Source organism: Hesperophylax consimilis, chromosome 20 (assembly GCF_061612785.1).
Source record: "Hesperophylax consimilis isolate HC1 chromosome 20, BYU_Hcon_1.0, whole genome shotgun sequence".
Lineage (NCBI taxonomy): Eukaryota > Metazoa > Arthropoda > Insecta > Trichoptera > Limnephilidae > Hesperophylax > Hesperophylax consimilis.
The window spans coordinates 1,416,240-1,440,857 of record NC_142855.1 but is presented as its reverse complement, the minus strand read 5'-3'; the positions used below and the strand labels follow the sequence as shown (position 1 = coordinate 1,440,857).

The 24,618-nt window shown below is 34.8% G+C and overlaps 1 protein-coding gene across 1 annotated transcript; it reads right to left on the bottom strand.

The window, feature by feature from the left end:
• Positions 1-1,039: 1,039 nt before the first annotated feature.
• Positions 1,040-18,116, bottom strand: LOC149413881 (uncharacterized). Its single transcript, XM_089643905.1, has 5 exons — positions 18,000-18,116; positions 15,336-15,493; positions 10,685-10,837; positions 10,441-10,560; positions 1,040-1,089 (listed from the first exon to the last, which is right to left on the bottom strand). The coding sequence occupies exons 2-5, from the start codon at positions 15,487-15,489 to the stop codon at positions 1,040-1,042; spliced, it is 477 nt and encodes a 158-aa protein (XP_089500031.1). The 5' UTR covers positions 15,490-15,493; positions 18,000-18,116.
• Positions 18,117-24,618: the final 6,502 nt, after the last annotated feature.

Below are 24,618 nucleotides of genomic sequence, written 5' to 3'. Positions count from 1 at the left end.
TCCATGGTGACCGTGAAGTATCTTCTTAAAGCTGTATCGCTTCTTGGACATTTCACTTCTACAATGTAGTTTTCTCCTACTGCATCTGGAGAAGCTCCAAAAAATGGATACTGATTAGAAAAAATCAGGCCGCACTTATTTTCTCCACTTATTTCAACACTTCAGCCTCTAGAACTCTGCCACGCCTAAGAAACTTAGTTTATATTAGTTTAGCACCGAGAATGCTGTCAACGAGTGAGCCTTCCATGGTTTGGCTGGCAATGAGCACCGCTTTAGATGCGGTAATTCTAGCGTACCTCAAGTTGTGCCACAATGGACAGTTTGACTGCCCAACAGTCATCTTAGCTGCTCTTTAGATGCGGTCATTCTAGCGTACCTCAAGTTGTGCCACAATGGACAGTTTGACTGCCCAACAGTCATCTGAGCTGCCCTTTGACAGGCAACGGTGTCCATATTTTGTTGGCAATATTTAAAAAAATCTTTTGATGTTGATCCCACATTATTGGACAGAAAATTACAAATCATATTGTGTATGGAAAGGTTTTCGATCACCATTGAGTGGATAAAATATTTCACCAGCTGAATGTCTCGTACACCAAGCTCGATGCGGCAGAGCAGCAGGAGCAGCTTTCCCTAAATCGCTCGCCTTTATAAATTTCATTGTTGTTCCTATAGCAGCCATCTTAGACCGCTTCCAGTAACACTGAGTGGATGTTTTTGGAGGGTCTTCGCTTCTTCGGTGCAATCACGATAATAACGTTACCACATGTTTGCAACCGCCTAAAACAATAACAATAATTAGTATTATAGCCAGCTATGTAATGTTGAAAAGAGGGACACAAATGAATTAACAAACAAAAATACGAGTAGAAGGCTCTTCTCTTTCACCAACCTTGTGATGCCGGTCAATCTTCACATTTGCAGGACTCGATTTCTTCTTCTGCTTCGTTGCATACCAAAATTACAGAATATGCCTTCGTGCGGACTCTGTGCTCTGGAGTTACCCGGGCCTTCACAGTGCAAGTGGCACCAATACGTTTCACTTGGACTTAACCGATGGCCTTGTCTCCGTAACTCTCTCTGCAGGATCTACAAATTATAATTACATTAATTATTATAAGGCACAATATATCTTTGTACTATTTCACACACCTAAATATTATACTTTACTGAAAGTCAGTTTCAAACATGTGGAGGTTAGGTTTTACAACTGTCAAATTTTACTAGAAAAAGTAAATACTGATAAAAAACGTATTATTTTAATTAAAGTATTATTTGAAAATCCAATATATATCATGAAACATTACATACTCATCATAATAGTGATTTACTTACCGTAAAACTTTAACGCCTCGCATTTCTGCACTAAAAAAATCAATTTGCGAAAAGAAAACTGCCATCATAATCGCGTCGATTTTTAGCAAATTATCAGACTGTCCTTGTAGAAAACCACTGTCTGTCATGAAAGTATGTATTTAAAATATATGTTATATACAAACAAATGGGTTTAGGATTGATTACGACTATCAAAATCAAACTGATTCAACAACTTCAACAAGCAAAAAGTGGCAACAAGCAACTGGAACAAAAACAACTTGAAGTGGGACACGTGAGTGTGTTGTGACGTCACAATTCGCTAGCCAATCATGTCTCGTTATCGATATTTGAATTTCTATACAACTTAATAAGTGGATTAATAAATTAAATAACTTTTTCGAGAGTTTTAAGTACGATATTCGAGTTTAGTTATATTTTTTACATGTATTACATGCATTGAAAACACTTTATTGCATATACTGCATGTACCCTATTATGGAGAGAAAGAATGTGAATTTATATATTAATTAGCTGACGTGTATCCGGCGTTGCTAATGTTTATCCTTAGGAGATTTTTTTTTATTTTTTTATATTTACTCCACACAGGAGGCCCTGAAGAAAATAATTTCCCTCGGGTCCTATGTCATCTTTGGGGATGCTGTGTGGAGGGTCTTTTTTTGGAGAGGAAGGAGTGAAAATGGGTCTTGAAGAGTCCCATGTTGTAGGAGGGAGGAAACACAGAGGCCGGCAGTTCGTTCCACAGCCGAGCTGTTGAACTTAAGAACGAATCGTAGAAGCGACCCGTTCTCAAGTGACAAGTGTCAACTGTGTACAAATGTTGGGCGCGCGTTTGGCGTGTATCCCGACTACGCACCGGTGCCGAAGGGATCAATGACGCTAGTTCCTCAGAGCATCTTCCATTGTAATACCGATAGAACAAGGACAGCATACCTACCTGACGCCTGTGCTCTAAAGATTGCAGTCCGTTTGTTAAGATTGGGGAATCTATCAAACGGACCGCCCGTTTCTGCACAGAGTCAAGGGTTTTTTCAGGTATTTTGGGGCTCCAGACCAGAGATGGCTGCCAAATTCGACAGTAGGGCGCACTTGCGATTTGTACAGGGTGAGCAGTTGTGTACTATTAAAGTATCTGCGGGGCCTGTACAGTACGCCCAGCTTCTGAGAGGCCAACTTTACTCTGGCTTCGATGGAGCCCCCGTACCTGAGCTGGTCACTTATAGTTACACCAAGCATATCAATGGAAGGCCTGTTCGGAAGATTGCTTCCGTTGAAGGAGACTAGATTATCATTTGGATCCCTTTTAGACGTAATCATACAGGATTGGGTCTTTGAAACATATTCGACGAGATTATTTTTACCTCAGGAGGAAATACTCTCGAGATAACCGTCCATTCTCTGCTTCAAAGCCCTCCGAGCCGTTGGAGTTTGTGTGCCCTTTGGAAGCTTGTCAAACAAAAAGCTATCATGAATTGTACTGTCATCCGCGTAACAATGAATCGGTGCACATGTCAAAAGGTCATTGATGTGCAACAAAAACAAAGTCGGAGACAGAACCGATCCCTGTGGGACGCCAGCATTTATGGAGTGCGAGGAAGAGGTGAAACCGTCAGCAACCGCCTGAATCGACCCATCCCTTAAAAAGTCAGCAATCCACGTACACAGGGATGCGGGAAGTCCGTAAGAATGCAATTTGTTGACAAGTCCTCGGTGCCAGACCCGGTCAAAGGCCTTGGATATGTCTAGTGCGACCGTTTGGGTCTCACCGTGACGTTCCAGGCACCGCCCCCAAACATGCGTCACATACGCGAGAAGATCACCGCACGAGCGGTTCCGCCGGAATCCGTATTGACGGTCGTTGATAATTTTGTTCTTCTCGAGGTATGTGAGCAGTTTGTCGTTGATCACACGTTCCATTACTTTGGACAGAACTGATGTGATCGTTATGGGGCGGTAGTTGGCCGGGTTGGAGCGGTCACCTTTCTTGGGAATAGGGTGAATTACCGCTTTTTCCAACCAGAGGGCACAGTGCCACACTTCAGAGACATTTTGAAGAGCTTTGTCAAAACTGGAACTATTTCCGCAGCACACCTCTGCAATACCAGGGCAGGTATTCCATCAGGTCCACTAGCTTTGTTAACATCGAGCCCCCGTATGACGTGGAGTACATCCCGATGCCGGATCCTCAGCTTTTTCATATAGAAGCCGCAGTGAGGAACCGACGGCGAAACAGCACCCCCGTCGTCGAGGGTCGAGTTTTCCGCAAACATTTTCCCTAATAGGTTAGCCTTTTCGGTGGCGGTGTTTGCTAGTGAGCCGTCAGGTCTGGTAAGAGGTGGCAAACTGGGTTTGCAAAAATTTCGACCTATTGAGCCCGCAAGCGACCAGAATGCTCTGCTGCCATGCGGGCAGGCAGCCAGCTTTTTGCTGATCTGCAGGTCGTGTTCGAATTTTTACCTATTGATGATTCTCTTGCATTCCTTTGCCGATTTGTTGTATGCTGATCTGCTTTCGGGCGTTCGAGATGTGTTGTAGGCTCGGTAAGCCGCGTTTTTTCGTCGGACTGCTTCGGAGCATTGTCGACTGAACCACGGCTTTGAGCCCACACCAGTTTCTTTAGTAGTCGATTGTATGAAGCCATCCATCGCCGATTTGATGACTTCACCAATCTCCTGGGCACATCTTGAAGGGTCCGAAGTCCGAAAACAAACAGCTTAGGAGATAGACTTATATCATCGTAGACTTTTTCGTAGTCCTTTTCAATATATACAATTCCGTATAACATTATTTTGATGTATCACATAAGGTTTATCCAGTATTAACAATGTAAGCGCCCGAAAAATATTTTTTTACGACTTGATTACAAAACATCGACTTTTCTCTACTTTATATAAGTACAATATACATGTTATATATATATATATATATATATATATATATATATATATATATATATATATATATATATATATATATATATATATATATATAAACCTGAATGATCATGAAAACCCTATCAAAATCCGTTGCGTAGTTTAGAAGAACTAAGCGCACAATCAGACAGACGCAGAAAACGACTTTATTTTATACTATTTATAGATTTTGTTTACATTGGCTGATTTCAAAATTATATTGAAGATTGTGTTCAAATTCAGACGTTGAATAGATGAGATGTTGAATTAGGGGGAGAAAATCGATGAAAGAGAAGATATTTGTTTAGAGAGGGACAACCATGTGATCTACATTTTTAGTCCACAGAATCTGGGGAGTCACGTGAATTTTAAAAAGATGAGAAGAAACGGAACAATGTCCATCCTCATTCGAATGAGTCATTTTTTTGAGAAATGGGGTAATTGTTGAAACCACGGGTTTGATGAAATAGTCCTTTGTATTGAGGCATAGCAGGCTCCCTTAGATTGACTAGCAATGTGCCAATACTCTGACCAAATATTGCGAGATCAATCTTTGTGTATTGAAAAATTTCAGATAACTGACATCAATTGATCATTGATTACAAGATACTTCACGGTCACCATGGACAAACCTAGTGATATATCAGGGTCACTTTCATTACCCACGGCAAGGAATACATCAGTGCAGATGTACTAATCATATAACACCTGCACAGAGGGTCTCACACAAATAATAACAACAGTTGCTTTAAATATTACATTTTAATGAGTAACCCTTGCAGGTTAATAAGACCACATACTACAATAATAGTGTAATCAATTACGGGAATATGATTATGGTCAGTACTTGCATGCATTCTGAGCATTTGGAATTCTCTTATTCTACTTATGACGCGCTCTACGTGAATGCGCAATGCGGCAATCCTTTTGGACTGCTTTACTTCTTCGTGGCTAGACTGAACATTCGCAAAAACACTCGGTGGGCGAATCAGTTCGCAGTCCATCTGCTGCAAAATATGGTCTCAGACATGACAAATAACCGCAGTCCTCTGTAATAATAGCATCAGACGCACGACCACCATAGCCACATGAAACCAGACCATCTGGTGTGTATTACATCCTTTATACTCTGACCAACACATGGATTGGTGAATCGGATTTGAGGGCTATTTGTATTTCTAGACAGTCTATTATGGACTGAACATTGCCATACCTAGCCCTGAAGGATATTGGTAGCTGAGCTCTTATATCAGGTGTGGTTGGCCAAATTATGAGTTCCTGAAATAAAGTCGCTAATATTTTGATAGTCTTGGAGAAAATCCGTGCTACAGAGGAAGCCGACAAACCAAAGTGAAGCCCAAGAATAGCGACAAAACTTTAAGCATGGAGGACAACCGGCGAAAATTAATAACTGAAAAACACGTTAGTTTAGTAAAAGAACCAGGTAGCGAGTACATGGGACACATTTCATTAAAAACCGGAAAATCTGAAGCAATAAGTAATGGAATTATTTCATTACTGCCTTCGAAAGATATTGCTTTAGAAAAAATTGTTGCAATTGGATGCGACGGAACTGCAGTTAATACGGGGTACAAAGGAGGGGTTATTCGGCGCCTTGAATCACATCTCAAACGGCCTTTACAGTGGATTGCCTGTCAATTACAAGCAAACGAACTCATTTTGCGACATCTCTTTGAGAACATCGACGGAACCACGACTGGACCGCAAAATTTCACTGGAATTATTGGTAAATCTTTAAGTAAGTATGAACAACTTCCTGTCGTAAAATTTAAAATCATTCAATGTTCATTACCAATTATGAAAAATAACACAAGATTTAAGTACAGATCAGCTGTATCTACTGAAAATGTGTAAAACTATTGACTCCGTATTCTGCAATGAAAATTTATCAAAATCAAATCCCGGTAAAATTGTAAAATCCAGGTGGCTCACTACAGCGAATCGGATTCTTCGGCTTTGCATTTCTACCCTAAAACCATAAAAAAATATGGTAACTTTAACGACTTTTGTATTAACAGTTTACGCACCTATGTGGTTCAACATTAAGACCGAACCATTATGTATTTCCGGTGCAAGGCATTTACACGAAACAATAGTGCTTTCACGGTATTTGCCCAGTGATTTAAAAGATATTATTGATCCAGTAATCCAGCGTATTGGCTTTTTTGGGAATCACGAAAATATATTGTTAGCCATTTTAAACGACAACCGAAAATACGTAAGAGAGTTGGCGTTGAGAAGAATATTGAAAGCTCGGCAAATGAAAATGCAATCAGACTTTATTCGTACCTTCAAATTGCCTGTTTTAGATTTTTCAGCAGATGATTATATTGATGTTATGAAGTGGGAAAATATAACCGAGCCACCACTAACCAAATTTGTAAGTGACGAGACAATTTTACAAGCCATTACCGATCACACGATAATTGAGAATGTCATACTACCAATGATAAAGAATTTTCAAGCTACAGAGAGATGTGTGAAAATTGTAACAGAAGCCTCAGCCGTTGATTGTGGACCCTTGAGGCGAGATGGATTAATAAAAACAAGGTTAGAGTCACGACACCTTATGCCTGTTTTTAACACCAAAATGCAGTACCGTTCATAGAAACTTTTGTAATTTTCAAGTTTTTCAATGCGGTAAATAATATATATACATTTTTTATTTCCACTATTTGTTCCATTCTAACAATATACGAATGTATTATCTATAAAATAAATGGTAAAATACAAATTTTTTGTGTGTTTTATTTCGCGTATATGAGCTATAAATCCTAAGGTAAAATCATGAAAATGATAAATTATTAAGTTTTGGCGATGCCCAGGTATTGTGAATATATATTTTTTATTATTTTTGTTGTAATTGTTAATATATGGAGCATCTTTCCCAACTGTGCCGATTTCAAAATTCTCAAAAAAAATTTCACTCCACCTTAGTGTTCACTATCGTTTAGAGAATTTCTTCCGGTAAGTTTATATATAATAAATAGATATTAAATTAATTGAAGCAAGGGAAATGTCGAGTAACGCCGGATATACGTCAGCTAGTTTAAAAGTAAATAAACCAATTCTGGGAGCATTTCACTCTTCCGAATTGTCAATTGAGAAGTGCAATTTTATAATTATTAAAACATTTATTAATAAAAAAAACACAAGGCACAACATGAGCTATTTACATAGGTTTAAAGTAGAAAATGTAAGAAAATATGAAATTACAAAAAACAAGAGTTTTTTTTTTAAATCACTTATTAATGAAATATAATAAATTATTTTTCATTGATGTACAAACGAACTGTACAAAACCATAAATAACAGTTATTATCAAACTACAGTTGTCATTAGTAGCTTAGGTATCTGTTTAATAACTGTGAACAATAATTAATATGAAAGAAAAAATAATATTCATGTTAGAACTATTACGTTTTTTTTAAAAATAAGTTTTAAAAGCAAAGTTTGTACATGACGTAAGTATATACAAGTATAAATTCAAAGTTAGTTCCTGAAAAGCGCTTCCTATTCTGCGGCGGTGTGTAGTTATTTTCTTCATATTTTTGTTTAAATATAACATTGTTTTTATAAAGTTTTTGTTGAAATATAACATTGTTTTTATAAAGACTTGAAAGATTTTTGAATATTTCTTCAGTATCTTTTTGGGCTATGCTGAGCCGTTCTGTGCGAATGCTCGAGACAGACCCCCAACCAGCTATCCCGTACTCTATTAGTGATTGACACAAAGCGTAGAATACATTTGAAATGCCGTTTCTGTTGAGGATATTACAGATGTTTCCAAAGAAGTATATGTACCAGGTTAGTTTTTTGTAATAACGTCAACGTGCGTGTTCAATCGGAGATTATCATCAATTACATTCAAAATTTTTGGTGCTTTTGGAGTGTGCTATAGTGATAAAGAGGCATGAGAAACCTTGATTATGTTAATAGATTCCTTTGCACAAATGTAATTTGAGATTGATGTCATCCGACCGCTGTTCTCTGGCTGTTACTGAAAATGTCGGATGTTTTTTTATAGACATTAACTAGGAGGGAATGTATTGTAATGTGATCCACATTCGCAGGCGACCTAGTAATTATCCATTATCTTTCGTTTAATAAAATTATTGTATTATGAGCAAAACTAATGATTTTTCCTCTCATTCTTAGCTTACAGATATCACTGATGTATATTAAAAATAATGTAGGCTTGTACGCTTGTGATGTTGCATTTTCGAAAGTTACGAGTTGTATTTGACATACCTACCAATTCTCACCAATACTATTCTGTTTCCGATATTTTTTTTATAAACTTCCAAGAAGAAAAAGTGTTTTTTTTTTAATAATTTCTCAAATATTTTAAAAAATGTATAGAGTATGTTTATAAGTCGATAGTAATCTATCATTTTTACACCCTTGTTGAAATATTGCTATTAAAAAGGTATTTTTGAGAGTTGTGGGGAATGCACTTTCAGTTATGGACAGATTGATTAGGTTTGTTAGAGGTTGATAAGTTCTTTAGATGGATATTTTATTGCAACGGACGTGATTATTATTTTTATTGTATCTAAGCGTATGTAAAACTTATGGATATCGAAAAATATCTTATGTAAGTCATCTCTTTTTCTCATGAAGTTTATAACGTTCTGTGTGATCTATGGATTAAGATGTACATTTTTAAGTGAGATTTTATTTACGATTTTTATGGTTTCCATTTTCGAATTCCATGGTTCATTTCTATCGTCCATAGTAGGCACTTTTTTATCAAATAAGTACATAGTAGATTATGTTGAGTGGCATTCCACGTCCAGTGGGAAAGTCAGATCTAAGATTCATAATCGCTAGTTTAGAGAAAGGTTTTCTGTGAAGGAGTCCAAATGTGTCTTATAAAGGTACACTTTCGTGAAGATGAATACTTAAACATTAATCAATATGAGTTATTTCCACTGTGAGTCAGCATATGTCAATACATATTTCCCTTCAGAGAACATGTCTAGTTACAGTCGGGACATGAAAAAGGTTTTCTACACTGTGAGTCATCATGTGTCTCGTCAAACTACCTTTTACAGAACATGAATAACTACAGTGAAAGCATGAAAAAGGTTTTTCTCCACTGTGATTCATCATGTGTAACTTCAAAGATACCTTTTGAGAAGATGAATAACTACAGTCAGAGCATGAAAAGGGTTTTTTCCACTGTGAGTCATCTTGTGTACGGTCAAATATCTTTTTTGAGAAAATGAATAATTACAGTCAGAGCATGAAAAGGGTTTTATTCCACTGTGAGTCATCTTGTGTACGGTCAAATATCTTTTTTGAGAAAATGAATAATTACAGTCAGAGCATGAAAAAGGTTTTTCTCCACTATGAGTCATCATGTGTCTCGTCAAACTACATTTTACAGAACATGAATAACTACAGTCAGAGCATGAAAAAGGTTTTTCTCCACTATGAGTCATCATGTGTCTCGTCAATTTACCTTTAAGAGAACGTGAATAACTACAGTCAGAGCACGAAAAAGGTTTTTCTCCACTGTGAGTCATCATGTGTAAATTCAAAGATCGCCTTTCAGAACATAAATAACTACAGTCAGAGCATGAAAAAGGTTTTTCTCTACTGTGAGCCATCATGTGTAACTTCAAAGTTAGCTTTTCAGAACATGAATAACTACAGTCAGAGCATGAAAAAGGTTTTTCTCCAATATGAGTCATCATGTGTAACTTCAAAGATCGCTTTTCAGAACATGAATAACTACAGTCAGGGCATGACAAAGGTTTTTCTTCACTATGAATCATCATGTGTCTAGTCAAACTACGTTTTACAGAACATGAATAACTACAGTCAGAGCATGAAAAAGGTTTTTCTCCATTGTGAGTCATCATGTGTAACTTCAAAGATACCTTTTGGAAAGATGAATAACTACAGTCAGAGCATGAAAAGGGTTTTTCTCCACTGTGAGTCATCTTGTGTACCGTCAAATATCTTTTTTGAGAAAATGAATTATTACAGTAAGAGCATGAAAAAAGTTTTTTTCCACTATGAATCAGCATGTGTCGCGTCAAATAAGCCTTTACAAAACATGAATAATGACAGTCAGAGCACGAAAAAGATTTTTTTCCACTGTGAGTCATCATGTGTAACTTCAAAGATCGCTTTTGAAAACATGAATAACTGCAATGGGCACATGAAAAGGGTTTTTCTCCAGAATGGATGCGCAAGTGAAGTCCTAAGTTTGACTTGTGAAAGCAGGAGTAGTTACAATGGGAACAGGAGAATCCTTTTTTAACGGGTTGCATCTTCAGATCTGTCAATAAATCAGAAAAAGATTAGGAATATAACGTTTTTAGTGTAAACAAAGTTAAATCAAATAACATTAAAATAAATAAAATGCACGAATTCTTCATTGTAACAGAGAAAATCGGTTTTACCTGTTGTCTGGGTAATTCTATCAAAGTGACCTAAGCATTCCTTTTTAATATCTGGCAGGTCAATTTCAATTTCCATATATGGAATCCCCCCACCATATTCTTCTTGTTGTTCTAGTTCTGCCTTATTTGAAACATTTTTCGCATTAATGCTACCTGTAAAAACAAAAAAACAAATTGTATGTGATATATTTATACATTAATTTAACGCCCGCGGGGCTTTTTACGGGGTTCTCAAATTTTAAAATGATAATTTTTTGAACATGAGAAAGAAATAAAAATAAAAATCAAATTGCAAGACACAAAACATTTATGATCAGTCAGATTTACAAAGAAGGTCTATAATATAACCCACGAAATTCACTAAGCTAACAAAACATTTATTTATTTATTGAAATACAAACGGCACGACATGTGCCATAAACATAAATATAAAAATATAGTTAAAAGTATAAGGAAGTTAAGTACTTAAAGCTACAAGGTACAAAATATACAGCATATTTAGTTTATGGATAAAATATAAAGTTAAGTATAAAGTGTAAGGTATAAGTATAATTTACGGTGTCAAGTGTAAAGTTTAATATAAAGTTAAGTTAATTATGAAGAATAAATTATAAAAAAAAACATGCACCAAAGGTAAAACATGTCAGTATCACCCATGTATTAGTTTCCCATGTGTGAAACCGCTGTACCGGAAATTGGACAGTGTAGTTGCGCTTATACATACTGTGTCGAGTATTGTGTGGTGATGTCACTAGCGAAAAGCAATACCTCGACATCGTCTAAGCGATTTGTCATATCGTTGAGGAAAATGAGGAATAAAACCTGTCCAATGTAAGTTTATATCCCTATATAGAATAATGCGATATAGACTTACATTGGTGTAAGATAAGAATAAAAAATTCCTCCGCTGCTCATCTTACCAGTGAATTCCTGCGTCGAGATGAGCAGCTTTACAATTATATTCAATCAAATAAGTTAAGTACATAACACATACATAGATGGATTACATAGAATATTTCGTATTTTGATTGTTCCATTTTAGATGGCCAATTATCAAGCCGAGATATTTGATAATGTCTACACTTTCTAAAGGTTGACAAATACACTCCTGCATAAAACCATGTTTTTTTAGGAACGGTCCAAATATGGCTGATTTACAGAGGAAATGCTAAAAGTAATATATTTTGTTTTGGTCATGTTTAAGGTTTACAGGTGTTGATCAAGCTAAATTGTGACTGCACTTGCAGTTAGTTGAGATTTCTCAAATACCGCGACACTAGGCTAGCCTGTGTTGAGGATACCCATACTTGTATTAGGATGTATACGCTCCATAGAGTGGTGACTTCAATAACTGCGAATTTGGGTGAATGCACCGGTAAAGGCCCTCTTCTTATTTTTGATCCAAGTTTTTACATTATTTTGTTTTTTTTGTGAATCACATTATTTTATAATGTCTGGAAGAATATTGTAGTGTCTTGTCGCAAACTACCGAGAGTTTCGTTGACCAAACGTAGTATGCGTTATCGGTGTTTTTAGTAAGTTTTTGTTGTTGCTTCGAGTATATCGTGTATTTGAACTTTTTTGGTAGTAATTATTTATATTTGAGTACAGATAAATTAGGATGAAACTATGAAGAATAAGACAGCAAGTACGCGAGCAAATTTTAACCGAGGAAAGAGTAACAGAAATTCATACACTATATGTCGATGGAAGGAAAGACAAGACGGCTAAAACTGTTTTAAAAAGATCGATGGGGCTTAGAGTGATTTAAGAAAATTTCTTTGAAAAGAACCAGGTACTGTATATGTTAGGTAAGGGGTTCCAACATCGGGCAGTGCAAGAAATATTGAAAGAGCTATCCACAGCTATTTAACGAATGAAAAGATATCACTAGAGGGTAACATGGCTGTTGGCTGTGATGGAACAAACACAAATGCAGGGAAAGTTTGAGGCGTGATTCGTCTTTTGGAAAACAGACTATCTCGACCAATGCAATGGATAATTTGTCTCTTACGCGCCAATGAGTTACCATTGAGGCATTTGTTTACCTAATTGTATGGCCCTACTGCAGGACCTAAATCAATTGCAGGTCAAATTAGTAAAGAATTAGAGATATGCGAGACGCTGCCGTTGGCCAACTTTAAGAAGATGGAAGGTGAACTACCTCCACAAATATCCACAGATCTCAGTACAGACCAGAAATATTTACAAGAAATGGCTACTGCTGTCATAAATGGATCCTGCTCTCCTGATTTATTACAGAGAAGCCCTTCCTCATGTCTTCCTCATATATTTCCCTGAGCATTGTCATGGAGTCTTCTAGAGGCACATTTGTGAAAAGAGACACGACGTCAAAGCTGACCAGAATATCTCCTTCCTCAGTCTTAACTTTCTTAAGCTTACTAATCAGATCTGTTGAATCCTTAATCCACGATTCGGTTTTTCCAGTTTGCATCTGCAGTAATCTCGAGAGGTATTGGGAATGTTTGTATGTAGGAGTACCAATAGCGCTGACAATCGGTCTCATTGGGATGTCCTTTTTATGTTTTTTTGGGAGACCGTACAGGGCAGGAGTTCTAGAGGCTTTTACAAAAAGCTTAGACCAATCCTCTTTCCTGATGCTAGATGCTTTGACCGATTGTTAAGCTCACATTTCACCACAACCTCAAATAACACATCTGCCCTGATGATGGACACTGCTGTCCGAAACGTTGGCTAAATAAGGAGTTAGCGCAACACGGCATAACACCCCAAAAATAAATAACAAAAAAAGTTACAAGATCTTATTGAAAATGGAGAAGATACAGTGTTGAAGTTTATGAGACTGCCTTGCCACGCCCAGGCTGTGGAAATATGTGTAAAAGTTGTGACAGAAGCTGCTCTAAGTGTATTCGACAAGATAAGACGAGAGGGATTCATAAAATCTAAATAAGCATCTCGAAAACTCATGCCAAACTTTGAGCCGAAAGGGGATTTTGCTATAAAAAATGAAGTTATTCATACCAACATAACTTTCTGAACGTGTGTTTCCTTTTGAAATAAATGATTTTATTAATTTAAATCTTCTTTTATTTTATCATTTTATTAATTAAAATCTTATTTTATTTTATCATATAATGCATAATATCTTATACTTATTTATTATATTGTTTATATAGTGTTTAATACGCTGATTATAAAAAAAAATAATATAAAAGTGTTCCACCCTAATACTTATGTCCGTTTCAGCTTTTTTATAAGACGGTGTCATCGGCAAAACTAACGATTTTCCCCTGAACATTAATGTTGCATAAAGTCGTTTATATAGAACAGGAACAGATACGGACCTAATATACTACCTTGTGGTATACCGTAGTTACATGAACAAGTGTTGCTAAGTTTGTTATTTATTTTAACTTGTTGCTGGCGTCTATTGGTAGCTTTTAAAAATGTTAAGTTCGTTTCCCGTAATACCGATTTGTTCAAGTTTGTTCATTAATTTATTGCGTGATATTGTATCAAAGGCTTTGGAAAGGTCTAAGAAGATTGAAATACATTTTTTTCTTTTATATAGGCTTTTAACAATAAAATCTGTGACAGCGGCAATAGCGTCCGAGGTACTCTTATTTTCTTGAAACCCGTATTGATTTTCTGAGTTCAGTTTATGGCTCACGAGGAATCTTACCAGCTGTGAGTTGATGGCTTTTTCAAATACTTTCGATAGGCTTGTTAGTAGGGTTATTGGTCGGTAATTATTTATGTCTGTCTTGTTTCCTGTTTTATGTAAAGGAAAAACGATACCTAGTTTAAGGTTTGAGGGGAAGTGCCTTTAATAATGGTGAAATGTCTTTAATATCTAACAAATATAAAATTCGAACTAAAACACTACCCTGAGGAACACAATATACAATTTATTTTTTTGAACTAATGTGACCATTTACTGTTACTCTCTGTGATCTACTTCCAATCTAAGTTCTGACCCAATACACTAAAGCTTAATTAACAATATCCATTGAGCTCAGTTATTATAGGAGTAAGCCATGGGATTCAGTGTCAAATGCGTTGGACAAGTGTAAAAAGACAGCCATTGCATTTTTGTCAACATCTAGAGCTTCTACAACTGAGGTGATCATTTGTAATGCTTCATCACCGGTTCCCATATTCTCTCGTAAGTCAAACTGGTTATCTTTATATATATAAGTCATTAACCTGATTTCTCTATTATTTTTAATAAGGTGTTTACCAAAGGTAGATAGTTATTAACTATCGTCGTATATAATTTAAGTAGGATGGGATTTGAATATGAAGGACCGCAGATGTCAACTTCAAGAGTGATCCTTCAAGAAGGATAAAACGTTTACTCTTGAGCACCTTCAGTACGGCGTTTTGTTATTTGCAGCCAATGGAATAATGCTTTATTGCATCAATATTGTGTTTTTAGTGCGTTGTAATTAATTGAACTTTATTATATCCCAAATAAGGTAAGATTGCAACATGTGATTTGTGAGTATAAGTTAAAAGATTGCTGTAATACTTATATAGGTACAGCAAGAGAGGACGTTATGAACAAGTATATTATATCCTGTCTGTGCAATATTTCAAAACGGACAAGGATTCCGAACATCAGTATTTAACAACCTATATTTCAAAAGTAATGTGCAACGCAACTTACTGGCTGTCCGAGCACTCTCCGCATTCTGCAAACATTCCTTCTTTACATCTGGGAGGTCGAAATCCATATCCGTATAAGGCATTTCACCTCCATTGTCTTCCCGGGGCACTGGTTCCGTCTTGATGGATACATTCTCTGGATTAAGTTGATCCATGGCTCTGCTGTGCACAAAACATATGTCTGAAACTTCCCAAAACTGAACGTTTTTTTAACGGAACTTCAATGTGTATGAGATATGAAAATTATTTTTAGGTTTTAATATTTTCCCAAGCAATGGAATCTACTGTAAAAATATTTTCAAATTAGGATATACTACTGACATTGAAGATAAGACGATTCAAATCGGTTGAGAGAATCGTCGTCAATTTCAATCATTGCCTTGGTAAAAAAAATCTTAAAAAAGTAGACGTCAAAATTGACAGTTCAAACGTTACTCAACAAAAACGTCATATGGCGTCATAAGTTAAGGTAGCTCGCACCAACATTTTGAACCGCCACAGTGGACGGAATGAAGAAAAAACACGAATTAATTGTTTGCTGGCTAAATATCAGTGCAATATTTTTTTTATCTTATAAATGAATTATATCTATTTTTAAGTAAAAATATTAATATACTCTTATGTAGAAATTTCTTCATTAATTGTAGTGAAAAATTCTGAATGTTTTTGTAAAATGTAGGGCTCAAAATGTTAGAACCTGCCGCTATGTGGTATTTTTGTGTTACGTAATTAATTAAAAACTCTTTTGATTTCACAGAAGTGGCATTTAATATACCCCGTTCTTTTAATGCCTAGAATAATTCTCTCCGGGGAATGCATATAGGCCTTCCTGAAAATAACAAAATTGTTGAAGGAAGGACAAAAGATGATCACAATTTATATATGACATTAAAGGTGAGACTTCAGTCTACAATACTTATATATTCATAAATGGGAAAAAACGATGTTTTGTTTCTAAATGGAAATTGAAATATGCATTTTAACAGCAAAAAAATTCAAAAATAGTGTAAAATTAGATGTTAGTTCAAATCTCACACACATGATATATTGATATCTTTGATTATATAAATGTCTAGATTGAGCGTTCGAGCGACGAAACGCCAAAAAAAATATCAGCCAACTGTTGGCTGATAAGCTCGTTCAGTCCGCTCAGTTGCGAAACTATCGCTGTGCGGTAAACACGTGTTGTGTGACATTTGAAAATGACGATTTGCGCTATAACAGTGTGCAGAAATTACAAAGGACGATTGAAAATAACTAAAAATGTTACCTATCATAGGTAAGTTACCTTTTCAAAGCCATATAATAACCATTTAGTTAAAGAAACAATTCAGTTTTAATAGTGTAATTTAGTCTTACAATCGTCTTGACAACGCCATATTTTGACGCATTGTTTACAGGGTTGCCTGTTCTTCAAATTAAAATACCCACATAAGGTAAAAATTGCAAGGCGCAAATGACGCCGTTCTATTTATAAAGAACATTAACTTTAAATTCAGTAAATTTAAATGATTCATCTCTTTAAGAAATATAAGAATCTAGTAAATAATAAAAAAAAAAATTTAGACACAGCGATACCTGCCGGCCATTTGGCAGCGTCTAGGAATGTATCTTTCTTATTTTCCGTATTTCTTGTTTATTTGTTAAAAATAATCAAATAAAAATAAATCTCTTTTAACAATGATTTTCTTTTCATTTTTATCATTATATGTATATAGAAAACTATCTTACTTAAATGAATTCAAAATTAAACGAATTATAGGTCCCGCAAAATCGAAACATATTTTTTCCCAACTTTTTTGGGATATACTTTGGGAGCTGGTATCACTCAATACGCCTACAGTGACGTTAAGCGCTTACGTCAACGATATAAGTTGCGTATACTTGTGTGCGTGACACGCACACAAGTATTTCAAATCTGGCCTGTTCTTTCTGTCGGAATAACAGTGCGACACTCTATCTAGACATTTATATAATCAAAGATTGATATATAGTTTAGTAAATTAAATTAAGACTACCATGAGGAATTTCAGCCATAACAAACTTTTATAAATATATCCAAACGTCACTTATTACACAACCGTCTCTGCTCACGCGTAGGAGTGAACTGAAAATCGCGATGACGAACATCCAACTAACGACACACTTTGCAGCGTTACCAAACTTCCATCAAGCCCTATTGATATATTTAAATTAACACATAAAATGCAGAAACTATTGTACTACACTAAAAAAAATATAAATATTAAAAAATTAACATTGGCGAAAACCACTTTATTCGCGTTTTTTTCCATTCCGTCCAAAGTGGCGCCGACAGAATTATTATTATACCGAAAACGGTGTATTAATAATTAAGTCGGTGGTTTTGCCTACTCACCATCCGGATTTATAAAGTCGGATTGTGTCGTGGGCCTGACATTGCGCGTATACACAACCTGTTTTACTGTGGGAAAGGAGGCCTTTTGAGGACTCAGCACGGGTAAGCCACCCAGTGAGGCCAACATTACTAAATTTTACTAATAAATGTAAAATATTGTACCTAAATAAAAAGGAATAAACCAAATACAAACGGCGGTTCGCGTGTTCACACAGGTTCAGGTTCACATGTTTACGCGAAGAATATCGCAGTTGTGGATTTGTAGAAAATATCAGCGTTAGAACTTACCAATAACTAACACAAGCGATGATACATTTAACTGCGTTAGGAAAACAGCGTAAGGAATATTATATAGAATTAGAGTTTAAAAAGAGGATGCAACAACAAAAGCATGCGTCAGCGATAATTTTTAGGTTATAATGATAATTCATAGACAAAATTATAGTCATAGACTATAAACTATCACATATTTGTAATAAGCATTTACTTTGTGGCTGGTCATAATTAACAATAAAAGATATAAATTTGTTTTAGACCACTTTATTATTAATTGTACTCTACCGGTTTCGGAAGCACCCTTCCTTCATCAGGAGAATATTAAAACAGTTTTGATAATATCCTGACGAAGGAAGGGTGCTTCCGAAATCGGTAGAGTACAATTAAAATTAAAGTGGTCTTAATCAAATTTTTATCTTTTATTGTATAAACTATCATTTATATTTTCATTCGAGTTTTATTTTATTTTGTAGCGCTTATGAATACAATATGCAAGTTTTGGTAACACGAGGTTATTTTGATGATGCTACTTTGCCCACATGTTTAACATGTTCTATAGTTAAACTGTTTCCGAACTAACTCTCTGGGAGAGCGACCCTCTCTCTAAATATGGTGGATGACAAATGAGCTATTCATCGAAACCTACAAAGAGTTTACAAGGTTTTAGCAACACTGAACAGGAATATATACGGAATGTTTATTTAATTATTGATCTACCCAACACAACCAAGTAAGCGAGGATACACGAGATTACATGGGCTTATTTAAGATTAATTACGGTTCTGGTTTTACATACAAAGCAATCAATTAGATAGTTTATTAAATCTGAAGCTTTCGCGGTAGAAGCGTATTACAGAAGTTTAATACTTGGTTTTGACGTCGTTTGTGTTGAATTTTTTCATCGGTTATAGTGAAAAATGTTGGAAATGCATGGAACCTCAATAAAAACGTTTTTTAATTTGATAAGCAAATCCAATAATTTCATCAGTTTTAAAAACATAATTCTGTTTTAAGAATTACAAATAATGTATTTTGTGTAGTGATGGAGATGTTTTATCATTTGAAATATATTATCACACCGAATAAAGTATCTACCGGAATAGGCACTCAAGAAAACACGAATTTTTTCGCCCTTTTGTCTATTATCAATCCGACATTTCACTTCCCGCCGCCCAGGGGCGTACAACTCCCGTCTGACCTTGTAACCCTGATGGGAGGAGTTATTCCCAACCCAAATTCTTATATACAAAGCTGTTGTGGCTGAAAGCTCAGATCTCATTGGCTCAGAGCAAAAATTGTAGTGTGATCTCTCGCTCTCTACCATAGCGACTTGTGTAACAGAAAGAGAAGCTAAGCATGTGTTATGCTGCGATAAAAATTAACGGTAATTTCCAAGACGCCATTTCGGAAGTCGAAGTCAGTTGAAGTTTTTAGCGTAAATATTTTGAATTTTTAAAATCGTCTAACCCATCTAAAAATAATGTTGCGTGCTAGAATTCTTCAAGGTGATAAATTAATGCCGTGTTGTGTTAAAGGTTGCTCAGACGGATTCGATAATCCGGTGCTAGCGAGAAGCAGCAAGAAATACGTTAGTTTGTGGGTGTCATTTCGTAATTGAAAGCAAAAATACGGTACTTTTGGGATTAAAAAAGAATGCTTGGCAACGCTTAATCTTCCAGTCATCATATAATATCCTGTCTATCTCCACCAACTGAAAGAAGGACCCGAACCCGTTGTTAAATACAGGTACTAACCTCTCGTTCTTTGATACAACGTTCCTAATTTCTGAATGTACCTCATCTCATCTCCATCTTCTATCTTCGTAGAACGTCACAGCGGTGCGGCCAAGGTCTGGTATCTGTGAGAGGATAGTGTGTCAGCGCTTTATTAGCAGCAGACACATACCTGAACGGATGACGAACCTCGTGCTGGCACTGTTGGTGGACGCGGTGGACTCTTTCGCTGCAGCAGCTGGACCAGTTTCTTCACCACCTGGGATTCTTGCTGCAGAGTCTCCATCTTCTATCTTCGTGTCACCTGTTCCTTTACTTCATTTTACTTAACTTAACTTCACTCTATTTTTGTGATATTTATATTTTCTGTAATACCTGCATCAACTGTAAAGCGCCTCTGAGGTGATATCTCACAAAAGCGGCGCTATACAAATTATCCAATAATAATAATTGGCTAATAATTTAATTAATTTTCCTTTTCAGACCTATCCGTATTCCGACGCGATACTATACCACGTATTAGGATGCTAAAACTGCTAAAAAAAGCCACGATTACATCAAACAAGGTCATTTAAACCTCTCCAGAATTGCATCATGGAAGTATTCAGATTTAACCAGCATTTTCCATGATGTTTGCTGACGACAAAGCTGTGGAAATTATATGAAACCCTTGCAGGAGAATTTGAATAACTTCTAGTACTGTGGCAATAATAATTAACACTTAAATTTGTTGAATATGTATTTTGTGTATATATTCTTATATTTTTGTGCAAGGTCATATTAAATCCTATTAAGTTGTTACAGTAAGACTGGGTTCGATTCCTAGTTGAGACCGTTACTTTTTATTTCTCTGTGTCTTGTTCTGTTTCATGTTTTGTTTAGATATATTCTGTTGAACAAGGCATAAAAGTAAATGTAAAAGCTTTCTGGGCATACTCAAAATCGTTACGTACTACCAATTGCATTCCTAAATTAATGCACCTGGATTCTATATCTGCAGATAATGGACAACACATTGCCAATATTTTCTCTAATTATTTCGCATCCGTTTATACTCAATCTAATCCCTTGTTATATACTGCCATGCCAAAAGTTTCACAAAACAACCAATTTAATCTTGGAAAAATCAATGTTAGCAAGGAAACCATTAAATCTTGCTTAGAAAAAATCGATACATCCAAAGGCCCAGGACCTGATAAAATACCTCCCTTGTTTGTAAGATGTTGTTCCAGCGCGTTGATTAACCAACTTCTTTTAATATATAATGAATCATTATCTTCAGGAACTTTCCCAGACTTGTGGAAAAATGCACATATTGTTCCAATACATAAATCTGGTGATAAATCTTTTGTGAAAAATTACCGACCAATCAGCATTTTATTTTGTTTTGCGAAAGTCTTTGAATCTATAATATATATTTCTGTATTTTCACACTTTAAACCCCAATTATGCATCAATGAACATGGGTTTGTTCCCAACAGATCTACAAATTCAAATCTTCTTGACTTTTGTGATTATGTTTGTAATGCTTTCAATGAAAGAACTCAAGTAGATGCCATTTACACAGATTTTCAAAAGGCATTCGATAAAGTTAACCATTCTATTCTACTACAGAAGCTTGATCGAATAGGTATTCACGGTGATCTTTTTAGATGGCTTAAGTCTTACTTAGAAAATAGAACACAATTAGTACTTATTAATGGGTACGAATCACCTCCCATAATTGTAACATCAGGCGTACCCCAGGGATCCAATCTTGGCCCACTGCTTTTCTTAATCTTTATTAACGACCTTGGCCCCATGTTACGCTGATTTTGTTCTATTTGCCGATGATCTCAAGATTTACCGCAAAATTTCCACTGATTCTGATCATGTTAAGCTTCAAGAAGACCTTTGCACACTAAATAGCTGGTGCATTCAAAACGATATGTTTTTAAATATTGAAAAATGTTACATTATTACATTTATTCGTAACAGAAAACGAAAGGATTTTGCATATTCTCTTAATAATGTACGATTAAATGCAGTCACCACTATAAGAGATCTAGGAATCACTCTTGATTCAAAGTTTATGTTTGATGTACACATAAATGATATTATAAGTAAATCAATGAAAATGATTGGATTCATTCATATAATATCGAAACCATTTAAATACCCCCAATCCATTATAACATTATACAACTCGTTGGTCAGAAGCAAATTGGAATATGGGAGTGTTATCTGGAACCCACATTATATAAAATATTCTAAAAGTATTGAATTTGTGCAACAAAAATTCCTTAGACTGTTATCATATAAACTTGGATTAAATGCCTCACTCAAATCTTATGAAGAACGTCTACTAAACTTCAAATTTACGACATTAGAAAAAATAAGAAAATTTGCGGACTTAAAATGTTTATATAAAATTATTCATGATAAACTTCTTACCACTAATTGTCTGAGCAATATTCATATTAAGGTCCCTAATAGACATAATTTAAGGAGCCAAAATATATTCCATATTGATATATTTAATAACAATATTGGATATTTCAATCCACTATCTAGAATGTGTCGTCTGTACAATACAGTTGAATGCGACCTTATAGATTTATTCGTAAACAGTCTCGCATATTGTAAAAAACAAATCAACCATCTTCTACCATGATATGTTATGGAGAGATATAATTGCTTTATTATTTTCTTTAATTTTCTTCCTTATCCTTTCTCTGTACATTTATTATATTTTATATTTCATACTTCATATTTTATTAATGTTTTATATTTCTTTTTAATTATTATTATATTTGCATTTTTTTTCTTTCACTACGAGCATCTCCGCCTAATATCGACTAAACCTTGTTTACGCATGCTGTGAACATTTTTAATTGGGGTGTTAATATCTGTGCACATTCCCACCGAAATAATATAAAATTTAATGATTGTGAACACTCTGTAAATGTTTCAAACAATAAATAAATAAATAAATTTATCGCCTGAATATAAAAAAACTTCCATAAATTCTTTATGCATGCAAAGGTTAAATACAAAGTTCTGAAAAATCGAAGTCGAAAATCGAAAGAATATTGATGACAAAATGGATCCGAAATGTCTGGTGTTTTAGCCATCCTCTGGGAATTATTAATATTTAATCATTTGTAGTTGTATGAACGAGATATAAAATGAAGTGACAGTTATCTTGCAATTTATTATAAGCAATAGGTCTGTGTTTTATTTATTTCTCTTTTTGTTTTGAATCAATTATGTTTGTGTCGAGGTTTTTTTCATCTTTTTTCATGTTTGAAATGAAAATATTACGATTTTTAAACATTAAAGTTTATTGCAAAACAGAAACTAAAATGGAAAGTGTATCTTGTTTCCACTAAGAAAAGTAAAGACCATTTTAAATACCTTGGAAATTTAAAATTATTATTGTTAATTTAAGTTTACACAACCGATAAACGGCCCCCTGTCGCTGGATAAGCAATGCAAAGTTAAATAGCTCTCTGAGTGATTCGCAGACCACAAATTTTGGCATCCCGCGGGGAACTGTTCTAGGTCCAATTCTTTTCATCATTTATGTCAACGATATTTTTAAACTCACAATTATGTCTAAACTTATTTCATACGCTGACGACACAGCAATTTTAACTGAGGGATTAACTTGGAATGAAACCCAAAGAACAGCAGAGTAAGACATAAACATACTAAAAAATGGTTCGATAAAAATTTCTTAACACTTAATACTGAAAAAACTTTTATAATACCTTTCACCATTAATAAAAATTTGTTCCCTGATAATTTAAAGATAAGTATACACTAATATAAATTGTAATAGAATTTCAAATTTATGTTAACCTGACTGCTCTGTACTTACTGTTAAAACTAATGTAAAATATCTGCGTAATTATAGATAGTAACATTAAGTGGAAATTACAAATCAATTCAATAGTAGAAAGGTTAAAAAAATTAATGTACATTTTTCTTAGAATACGAAAAATACTAAATTTTAAATTATTAAGAACCATCTATTTTTCACTAATTCAATCTGTATTACAATATGGAATTGTTGGTTGGGGTAGAGCATTCAAAACTTCTCTCTTACCTTTAGAAATCATCCAAAGAATATTTAAAAATAATTTTGAAAAAACCGTATGATAACCCCACAATCAGATTATTTCAAGAATTTAAAATCCCTTCACTTCATATTATTTATTAAAAAATAATTCTTTTTCAAATACAGATTGTTTCGACAATGACAACTTAATAACTTTTCCGAACAGCAATAGACAAAGTATTCTTGGCTCTATAACCATCCCGCGCTGTAACACCACCACAGCCCAACAATTTTATAAATATTTTGGTGTCAAATGGTTAAACCAATTACCTCTTAACTTAAGATTGGAAAAAATTATAAAAAAATTCAAAAGCTCAATAAAAACACCATATCAATTGCATATTAAAATCGTTTATACTTAAAAATACAATATAATCTCTCAATTATTATTATATTGAAATCCTTTTCTCATTCTTATCTCTTTCCTTCTTTTACATCCTTTTTTCTATTCTATTTGATATAATTTTGTTATATATATATTATTGTTGTAATTAAGTACCGTCATATGGTCACTTAAGAAAACCACGTAAGTTTGTCTTTTGTCTATGGTTACATCAATCTGACGTTTAAGTAGCTTCCAAACCGCTATTCTGTTGTTCGACGGCTTTTCTGAAGGTATGTTTAAATTCAATCAATCATCTCTGCCTACCTGTGCGGTATACGGCGTGGTGGTAGTTAGTTATGTTATATAAAGCAAAAACTATGCAATTTTTGTATTTGTATGTAGTTTAGGTTATTTAAATTGCGGGACACGGCGTTATGGTTAGTTAGTTATGTTATATAAAGTAAAAACTGT